The 10,739-nt window shown below is 43.4% G+C and overlaps 1 protein-coding gene across 1 annotated transcript; it reads left to right on the forward strand.

The window, feature by feature from the left end:
* The first annotated feature begins 6,667 nt into the window (after positions 1–6,667).
* LOC138772210 (manganese-dependent ADP-ribose/CDP-alcohol diphosphatase-like) lies at positions 6,668–9,870 on the forward strand. Its single transcript, XM_069952453.1, has 4 exons — positions 6,668–6,705; positions 7,568–8,163; positions 8,426–8,542; positions 8,631–9,870. Exons 2-4 carry the CDS (start codon positions 7,569–7,571, stop codon positions 8,966–8,968), a joined length of 1,050 nt encoding a protein of 349 aa, XP_069808554.1. The 5' UTR covers positions 6,668–6,705; position 7,568; the 3' UTR covers positions 8,969–9,870.
* Positions 9,871–10,739: the final 869 nt, after the last annotated feature.

Consider the following 10,739-nt stretch of genomic DNA (forward strand, 5'->3'; position numbering starts at 1 on the left):
TCTGGGATGTATCTGGGTCTCGAACATGTCCATAGAATCATCTGTCCCGTGGCAGAGGTTTGTTGTATGTTGTCATTGTAAGATGTCCATTATGGGTTAAAGTCGTCTGTTGGGTGAGATTTAACAACAATAACCGACCACCATTGTCTTCAAAGTAGTTGGTGATGGTTGAAATTTCAGTTAGAGATACTCTTTATCGCTCCATGTAATAAAGACAACGATCAGCCGATGAAACAATCAGCAGTTGATCGTTGTCGTTTAATCCAGCTTAAAGGAGACCTGTCACCCCCCGCGCCGGGGTGACAGGCTCCCGACCCCAGATAGAACCCCTTATACTTACCTCATGTCGCTGAGTCCCGCTGCCGGTCCCGGGACGGAGATATCCCGGTGAGAAGCTGGCACGCGCGCTGTGGAGATGGGTCTGGCGTCCATAGAGAATGAATGGAGCCGTGTGCGCGCAGCAGAGATGAGTCCGGCTCAATTCATTCTCTATGGACGCTGGACCAATCTCCACAGCGCGCAGTGTAGAAGCTCCCCAGTGTTCTTCTAGCTTCTGCCTGCTAGACAGATTGCCTGCCTGCCTGCCAGCCGCCACTGGAACTTCTGAGCCAGTCTCTGAAGTGACAGGCCTTTCAGCCAATTACTGCTTTGGTGCGGTCCCGTCTGGGCCAGTGATTGGCTAAGCAGCCCGTCACTTCAGAGACCGGCTCAGAAGTTCCAGCAGCAGCTGTAGGGAGTCAAGAGAACACCAGGGAGTTGTTGTTTTTTTTTTTTATTACACTTAAAGGGGTTTTCCAGCGCTACAAAAACATGGCCACTTTCTTCTAGACACAGCACCGCTCTTGTCTGTAGCTTGGGTGGGGTTTTTCTGCTCGGTCCCATTGAAGTGAATGGAGCTTAACTGCAAACCGCACCTGAACTGGAGACAAAAGTGATGTTGTCTCTGAAAGAAAGTGGCCATGTTTTTGTAGCGCTGGATCCTTCCCTTTAAGGCAAGGATTGCACAGACATTACTAATGATGTCTGTGCATTCCTTGCTGCAGGATTATTGAGCTGCATAATAGACTCGGTAAGTTATCAGGTCATGTAATATGGCTCTTACGGCTCGGATGAAAGATTATTCATGAAGGTCTTTTAGTTAGGGCCCTATTACACCAACAGATCTGACGACAGATTATCTGCCAAAGATTTGAAGCCCAATCCAGGAACAGACTAATCAGAGAACAGGTCATAAAGGCTGGATTTCTCCTCTTTTCAAATCCACTCCTGGGTTTGGCTTCAAATCTTTGGCAGATAATCTGTCAGATCTGTTGGTGTAATAGGGCCTTTAAGCATGTCCCCGGAAAGATTAGTCTTCCTCCTCATTGATCACGTGCGGCCAGACTGGACAGGTGTGATGACCAGTGTGTTTTGTTTTAAAATGTGAATGGTTGTGTCTGAAAAACAATGGGGTTTATAAGAAAAAGGAAAAAGCAGTGGAGCAGCGGCCATCGGTGGATCCTGAGAGCTGGAATTTTTGGAGAACATAAGGGTCCTTTTTAAAGAGATTTTCAGAATCAAAGGACAGGACATCAGTATTAAATTGTCATGAGTCTGAAACCCAGCACACCTGCTTATCAGTTATTTGAAGGGGATGTGCAAGTACTGCAGCCTTTTTCAATGTTTACAGCCATGCTTGCCATAACGTTTGGTGTGTCTAAAGCGTTGGATTGCCATCCTGTCAGCTGATCATAGAAGGTGGACCCTTGCTGAGCTAAACTTCAAGGCTGCAAGTGGCACATAAACAGACCATGAATCATTAGGTGAAGCCATTCGTCCCATCAGCAGATTCACATTCCACTCTTCTTAGGGTGCAAGTGGCGCAATCCGCGGGATGTTCTCGACGTGGATTCCGTAGTCTGAACGCACCCTTAGAGTGTTACTGGCCATGGTCAGCAATTGCATCACTGGTAGACTTGGCACTTGGCAAGTCCAGATAACCAACCACCATTGTCTGGAATTAAATCAATAGCTTTGGCTTCAAAAATCTGTGAGATAAATTTCTCTGTGTTAACAGCGCTGCCCTGAAAGGGCTACTGCCCTCTAGCGCCCCCATTCTGTGGCACATCTGTCAAGTCAGTGGTGGTCTGAACTAGTAGACTCCATAGACATACATTTCTATAAAATTTCTATGGCAAATAGTTTTCATCCACATTTATTATTCTCAAGCTTTCTTTGTACACTTATTTGCTTTGTGTATTTGGAAAAATTAACCTATAGAAGAACATAACATTTAACAATATTGTAAGATTTGACTTTTCTCTTATCCACTGAATCCCTGTATTTGTATGTAGGAGGCGGAAGTGGTGATAAATCATGATGTGAAATCATCAGTGTGGTAGACATGAGTTGTGTCGGCTAAACTAGACCTTTCCTGATTTTTACCCACCCATTGTCATTTACCCAGAATGCTGCATGCAGGGGTTCAGTGAAGGCTCCATTGAACGTGTATAAATGTCTGATGGGTTCACATAGCTCGTAAAAGGATAGTAGGCCAGAGTCATAGTCCACCTGTATCCCGAAGACATAGAAGAATATAGCTGAAGGTCTTTACTGTTCTGTCGTATCTAGTACTCCTCATACCACCTGCAGAAGCACCTGGACTTCTCATTGTTGCCAACCCATGACTTGTCTACTTAAGTCTCCATACTGGGGTAAGCCATGTCCACCATCCAGTACTCTGCTTCACTGGCCTCCACTTCCCAGTAAAGTTGTCCTGACATAATTCCCTGGATGCTGAAAACCTGATATTGTTGGAACCTCACGGGTGTTTCTTTGCGGCGTTGACTCATCACGGACCACATTGCGCGTTTGAGGTCCTCTGTAATGGCCACGTTATTTGCAGCCGTGTTTTTATCCAGTAATATCTGGAGATTCAATTGTGTAGAAGTCCTGCTTTGCCCTTGTCACAATGTTGCCCAAACCATCGTATAATGTCAGCGCAATGAGGAAGTGGTTCAGGGTTCGGGAGCCGTGGACGTCTTTGTCACTTTTGAAGACGTCATGTGCTCATAGTATGAGCACATGATGGGGGAGTAGTACCAGTGCCAATCCCCATCACCAGCATCCGCCCCAGCACCACCATTCACATTACCAGCCCCCTTGACGCGGCGGCCGCTGCTGCTGCGCAGTCGTTCACATCCCTTGCCAGGCCAACTGGCGAGCTCACCGCCAGTCAGTCCACCAGGCAGGGGATGTGAACAACTGTGCAGCGGCTGTGGCCACATCAGGGGGGGCTGGGAAGGGGGAAGCTGGTGATGTGAATGGCGGTGCAGTGGTGGTGCTGGAGGGGATGCTGGTGATGGGGATCGGCACTGGTACTACTCCCCCATCATGTGCTTATACTATGAGCACATGATGGGAGGAGTAGTACAGTGTGTATGTGCCCACAGCACCGAGCAGGCACCTGGTCGATAAAGGGGAGGTCCCCGAAACGGCCGTCCCAGGACGCATCTGCACTCCCTCCCTAGCTCCTCGTGTTATGAGATAAAGACTCCAGCCTGAAGTATACGGGCGAGTGCTGAATCATTACCTATATTCACTATTATAGTAGTTATATTCCTGTATATAGGAGCAGTATTATAGTAGTTATATTCCTGTATATAGGGGCAGTATTATAGTAGTTATATTCTTGTATATAGGAGCAGTATTATAGTAGTTATATTCCTGTATATAGGGGCAGTATTATAGTAGTTATATTCTTGTATATAGGAGCAGTATTATAGTAGTATATTCCTGTATATAGGAGCAGTATTATAGTAGTTATATTCCTGTATATCGGAGCAGTATTACAGTAGTTATATTCCTGTATATAGGAGCAGTATTATAGTAGTTATATTCTTGTATATAGGAGCAGTATTATAGTAGTTATATTCCTGTATATAGGGGGCAGTATTATAGTAGTTATATTCTTGTATATAGGAGCAGTATTATAGTAGTTATATTCTTGTATATAGAAGCAGTATTATAGTAGTTATATTCTTGTATATAGGAGCAGTATTATAGTAGTTATATTCTTGTATATAGGGAGCAGTATTATAGTAGTTATATTCCTGTATATAGGGGCAGTATTATAGTAGTTATATTCCTGTATATAGGAGTAGTATTATAGTAGTTATATTCTTGTATATAGGAGCAGTATTATAGTAGTTATATTCTTGTATATAGGGAGCAGTATTATAGTAGTTATATTCCTGTATATAGGGGCAGTATTATAGTAGTTATATTCCTGTATATAGGAGTAGTATTATAGTAGTTATATTCTTGTATATAGGAGCAGTATTATAGTATTTATAATATATGGCTGGAGAAGTACAGCTGGCACTACCCTCAATACACATGTGTGGTGCCGTGGAAGTTTATGAAATAAATGTAAGTGTAGATCTGTAGTGCAATGCCTGTGTCTCCTGGGGTTTTATGTGCTGCGATTTTCTCCTTGTTCCTACGTGTTCCTTATAGGTGTGTAACCGGTTTTGTATGTACAGATATCTGACCACAGTGCTGTGAGTGTTTGTGACGTAAGCAGCAGGGAGCTGGAAACCAATGTTGTCTGTAGTCTCCAGTGTTGAGTCACTGGGAAAGTCCTGTAGAGGGAAACCCAGCACGTAATCCTTTCAACATGCCGTAGACTGTGTATTGTGTGTCCTATATGTGGAAACCATGCCTGGCAACAATTATTCCTGTTATACTCAGGAAACCCCATGACCACAACAGTGATATACACAATCTTTTTATTTGAAGGGGCTTATGCAAGGTTTCCCTTCTACATCTAACATAATAGCTGGTGATTAATTAAAACACAGAATTCCTTTGTTCGTTTGTATGTGGGTGATGCTCACTATGGGTGTTGTAACCTGTTCAACGTAGCTTTCCCAGTATCCTGAATGGTCAATGTGGCTGCGATGTTACAGAGAGATTCTCATTTTCTAACTAGGTAAAGGAAAAGAAGGGTCAAAGCCTTAGAGGGACCTATAGGCTATGTTCCCACACAGTATTTCCATCAGTCATTTTTTTAACCAAAATCATGAGTGGCACTGACAGGGCAAAATTATAATGGCAAGATTTGCACAGGATCTGTGTATTCAACCCACTCCTGGTTTTGGTTGTTTAAAGACTGACGAAAATACCATGTAAGAATATAGCCCTAGGGTGGTTATATATGGACCTAAGAAAAAAAACAACCTTTCTGAGGACGATGTTACTCGCAGCACAACTCCTTATGTAAATACTGGTAGTGATTAGAGATGCGCGGACCATCTGACTTTTGGTCCGACGGCATCTGCGCTCGATCGTGATGCCTGTGATCCCGGGTGCATAGTTGCGATCCCGGGAATATACGGCCAGGATATTCCAGATCGATTCTCTGGAATATCCTGGCCACATATTCCCAGGATCGCAAATATGCACCCGGGATCACAAGCATCACGATCGAGCGAAATGCTTTCGGACCAAAAGTCCGAAAGGTTCGCTCATCTCTAGTAGTGATGTCATCCTGGAACTGTAATAAGACTTTATAGAAAAGAACTAGTACCACCTCTCATATAAACGCTGGCGGTGATGTCATCCTGGACCTGTAATAAGACTCCATAGAACAGAACTAGTACCAATCCTTGTATAAACACTGGTGATGATTTCATCCTGGACCTGTAATAAGACTTTATAGAACTGAACTAGTACCACTCCTCATATAAACCCTGGTAGTGATGTCATCCTGGACCTGTAATAAGACTTTATAGAACTGAACTAGTAATACACCTCATATAAACGCTGGTAGTGATGTCATCCTGGACCTGTAATAAGACTATAGAACAGAACTAGTAATACACCTCATATAAACGCTGGTAGTGATGTCATCCTGGACCTGTAATAAGACTATAGAACAGAACTAGTAATACACCTTATATAAACGCTTTTAGTGATGTCATCCTGGACCTGTAATAAGACTGTATAGAACAGAAATAGCACCACTCCATATATAAACGCTGGTGGTGTTGTCATCTTGGACCTGTAATAAAACTGTATAGAACAGAACTAGTACTCCTTATATAAACGCTGGTGGTGTTGTCATCTTGGACCTGTAATAAAACTGTATAGAACAGAACTAGTAACACTCCTTATATAAACACTGGTGGTGATGTCATCTTGGACCTGTAATAAAACTGTATAGAACAGAACTAGTAACACTCCTTATATAAACGCTGGTGGTGATGTCATCTTGGACCTGTAATAAGACTTCAAAGAACAGCTGAATGCTTTATCATTTATTAATAAATAACCCCATCTAGACCCATAATCACAGAACTCAGACATGTTTCGAGCTGAATACAGCCGCTCTTATTCACAGTACATATATAGATATGGATACACGTTGTGTTCAGCTTGTAACACGTCTGATTGTGGAGCTAGGGAATCCTTTTAATACAATAATATATGAGGACGTAGTGCTGGGGAAAGTCCTGCTCTACACTGAGCACACTGCGTATTACAGGATAACCTCCAACCTAGATGAGCGTGGGAAGCTTTGTTTGCTTGAATACAACTTGTTGCCAAGACAAGTAAAGTTTTCTTCCTGTTTGGAGGCGGTGCTGTTGCTGCAGGGCGTGGCTTCTCGTATTTATAACTCCAAGGATGGGAATCACAGAAGAACAGATGCTGAACACCACCGGGGTAAGTGACACTTCATGCTGCGCTCCGGTGCTGGGCCTCTGGGGGGGTTATGGTTCATGTTTACTCATATAACAATGCAAGGGGAACTCTAGTCCCCCAAGTCATTCTCACAGGGATCCAGGAAGCTGGGCTTTGTACACTGTGGAGCTGATGTTATTGTTCCCCCACTAATATAGCTCCAATATCATATCTTCATAGGCTGTTGTGGGTGTAAGAGGGAGGGATATTGGACAGTATTCCTAATACGTCAAAAAAAAAAGGGTTGATGTATTTAAGCTTGTTTTACCTTTTTCATGTGTCATTCCTATAACTTCGGACCCCAGAAGCTGACTATCTAATCCCCCATCTCACATCATGTATCACTCCCATTTTCTCTCACCCTAGAAGCTTACAATATAATCTCCCTATGTTACGTGATGTATCATTCCCACCATTCTTCATTCTCCTTCACTACGGCTGTGTATAGATGTCCATTGATTATTTTAGTTGTAAACTTTGGGGGTCTTTTAAATCTGTGCTCCCCCTTTAATAACATTACTACCATGTTTCCCCGAAAATAAGACGCCCTCCCAAAATAAGACACCCCACCTACTCTAGCTCTAACCTAAAATAAGGCATCCTCCCCCGAAGGTAAGGCACCCCCTACTCTAAACTAGGGTTCCCCCCCCCCCCAAAAGTAAGGCCACCCGTTGCCTTGGTGAGTATTCCGGGGAGGATGTCTTATTTCTCTCCCCCTGGCCCCAAAAATAAGACATAGTGCCTGTCTGGAAGGGGGGGATTTAATTTTTGGGGAAACACTGTAGTCACTGACTTGCATTGTAATACTGGATTAACCCTTATGACTGTTTGTTATTGTCCATAGGATGGGAGAAACACAGAATATGAGATGCTTCAGAAGACACGGTCAACCCTATTTTACATTTGGAGTCATAGCAGATATTCAGTATGCAGAAAAACCAGACGGCCCTAGTGCCTGGAATACCATGAGATACTACAGCCAGAGCTGCCCCCACCTTAAGGACGCCATAAAGGAATGGAACGCCGAGGACGTAACACCCAAGTTTGTATTGCAACTTGGAGACATCATTGACAGCTTTAACAAGAGAGTCAATACATCAGAAGCTTCCGTAGAGAAGATTATTAGCATAACGAAGACGGCAAAGATGCCTTTCCACCATGTCTGGGGCAACCATGAACTCTATAACTTCCCACGGGATGAATTAATGGTCTCCAAGCTTAATTCAACTTGGCTAGCAGACAAAAAACTAGACGTCCTCGACCCTAATACTGAAGGAACCTCAGAAAAAGACTATTATGCTTATCACTTCAGTCCTCACACCAAGTTCAGGTTCATTGTGATAGACACTTATGACTTGGGTATTTTTGGCCGAGAGTCGACCAGCGCTAAACTCCAAAAGTCTTTGGATTTCTTGGAAAGTGCCGAAGCTTACAGCAATGGTATGTGCTTCAATAGGAGTATAAGTCCCAGCCTTCCCCCAATGTGGTGGTGGCCTTACATTTGTGGTCAGTCCCCAGTGGTATGAGCTTAAATCATGGAAACCTCAAGGAGTTCTCATCTGTGGTTTCCATAAAGAGGACTGTGTGTGTATGGCTGCCTCTACATTGCTGGACTTCCCTTAGATTCACATGTCATCGGGGGAATAGGTTATTGTCTCCTATAGATACATCAGATCTGAGCTTTATCTTATTCTTCCTGTAGAGACAAGAGCCTTCCACTTGGTACAGCTTAATGGCGGCATTGACAAGGAGCAGTTGACGTGGCTGGACAATATCCTGACATATTCTGATAAGATGGGGGAGAGGGTGATCATTGCCGGTAAGTGCTTCATCATGGGCAATAAACTAATATTATGGGGTCACCTAAATATAAATTATAATTTATTGCCGTTGTTTGTCTATCGCAGGTCATATTCCCATCCACCCAAAAGCTAAATGCAGTAACTGCTTGGTTTGGAATTATGATGAGATCCTCAGAACCATCCAGTCCCACCAGAGCGTTGTGTGTTACTTTGCTGGACATGAACACAGTGGTGGCTACCACCAGGACTCCCATGGAATACACCATATCACTATGGAGGGGGTTGTGGAATCACCCCCTGGCTCCAATGCCTTTGGGACAGTCTTTGTGTATGAGGACGGAATGCTTCTACAGGGGAGAGGAAGAGTGAGGGACCGCTTCTTACCATATCGTATGACGTCTGAGATCAACACCAGTTGTTTTACATGTGCTGGAGTTAGATGAGACATTATTGTGATGTATTGATAATTTATTGACTATTTAAAGGGGAATTTCTAGTTTTAGAATTGTGGCTCAATGTGAACATTTTCACTTCATTGATATTTCACTACTTCACTTCACTGGACAAGAAGTAAAGGAGGGTTCTTCAAAACCAAGGACGACACCGACCAGAGATTGATGGCTCAGAAGGACACACATTCTGTATACTGAGATACTTATTGTTTTAAGAATACAATAGTTTTATTATAATGCTGCCTGTATCTGGATTTCATGTTGGCATAGGCATCCAAAAATGATGCAATTGTCGGGCTGTGTTTCCACGTTGCATTTACATAGCCTTTCGGCCTTTGTGATCGGCCTTCTCTGCTGCCCTAGCTTCCGGGGCTAGTGTATGCCCTTGTGTTCTGCAGGCAGGACCTGGCCTTTGCCCTCCATTTATTAACTTTTTTTTTTTTAATATATCCTCTATTTTTCTTGGTCTCCTGAGGGTTTAATTCAGATTAGTTTGGAATTAAAGTGGTCATCAGCGTAATCCACTAAATTCAAAGTAGCCCTCAGGGTACCGGTATCAACGAGGGAGGAAAACCCTAAGTAATTGTTATGTGCTTGTGAACTGCATGTGGAACCTGGACTTGCAAGTGCCTGCAGTGCCCAAGGGCATATGCTACCTGCCGTGTCTAGTGCAGCAGGGAAAAACGCCCATAAAGTGCCTGAAGGCCATGTTCCTACATTAGGTTTTTAACATAAACACAGTCTAGCACATCTCTCTGGCTGCTCCTGTCTGTTTGGCATCTCTCTCTGCATTGCAGCCTCTAATGATCCCGTGATGGGCACTAGAGGCTGAAGTGCTACTAAAGATGCTAAGGCACAGCCAGGAGCAGGGTGTGTTTAGTGCTACGTGCCGACTGAGAAAGTACTGATCACTGCTTACTGTAGAGGAGCAAAACACCTGTCAAAATGATGAGTGTTCTGCTCCTCTACAGTAAGCAGTGATCAGTACTTTCTTAGACATAAAAAGACGACTAAACACAGGAATTCCAGCCAGTTTAGAGAGTCACAGCTCAGTGTATCCCTCAATCACATGACCGCCTTGTTCGTGAGCACGCAGATGACTGGCAAACATGGGATTTTCTGTTTTTAGACTCTTTGAGAAAAAACAAAGGCAGAACACAGTGCCTTGTTTTCCATGATAAAAAAAAAATGAATATAAGTTGCAAACTTGGTTTATTTCACATCTACTGTTGATTTAGATTTTGAAAGTTATAACGACAATTTAAGAGTTTTGGGTTTTAGAAGGCGAGGAGGAAAAAAAATCAAAGTAAACCCTTACATGTAGGGTGTTAAATTTTTTTTTCCAGGCAAAATGTATTGATGAACTATCCTCAAGATTGGTTAGTAATAGCAGAAAGGTGGGGTGCTATTACCCGGCAGGGCTACTGATTAAATACCAAAGCTGTGACATAGGTATACACAGTGAAACAGAGCAGGGCCCTGGTAAGAAGAAGTACACTCAGTGCAAAACAGCTGTTGCTGGTGCGCACCTCCGTTTACCTTCCTCCCCAATGCATGTGAATTGTTCTGAATAAATGGAATGACCGCTGCAATGCACAGGGAGGGAGACATGCAGGTAAAAGGCACATGCCATGGGACAGCTTTTTCGGGTTAAACCCTTCTTCCAGCCAGGAGTTCATGACCTCTGAGGGAGGTGCACTTATAGAGTGTAATGAGAGCATATATACAAATCAAACAGAAAGAAAACCAGGGCATTCACAAT

This window comes from Dendropsophus ebraccatus, chromosome 14, assembly GCF_027789765.1.
Source record: "Dendropsophus ebraccatus isolate aDenEbr1 chromosome 14, aDenEbr1.pat, whole genome shotgun sequence".
In the NCBI taxonomy this organism is placed as follows: Eukaryota; Metazoa; Chordata; class Amphibia; order Anura; family Hylidae; genus Dendropsophus; species Dendropsophus ebraccatus.

Coding starts and splice junctions, on each gene's coding strand:
- LOC138772210 (XM_069952453.1), top strand. CDS start 7,569: ATGGGAGAAACACAGAATATGAGATGCTTCAGAAGACACGGTCAACCC. Junction 8,164..8,425: donor TGCCGAAGCTTACAGCAATG/GTATGTGCTTCA, acceptor TTCTTCCTGTAG/AGACAAGAGCCTTCCACTTG. Junction 8,543..8,630: donor GGAGAGGGTGATCATTGCCG/GTAAGTGCTTCA, acceptor TGTCTATCGCAG/GTCATATTCCCATCCACCCA.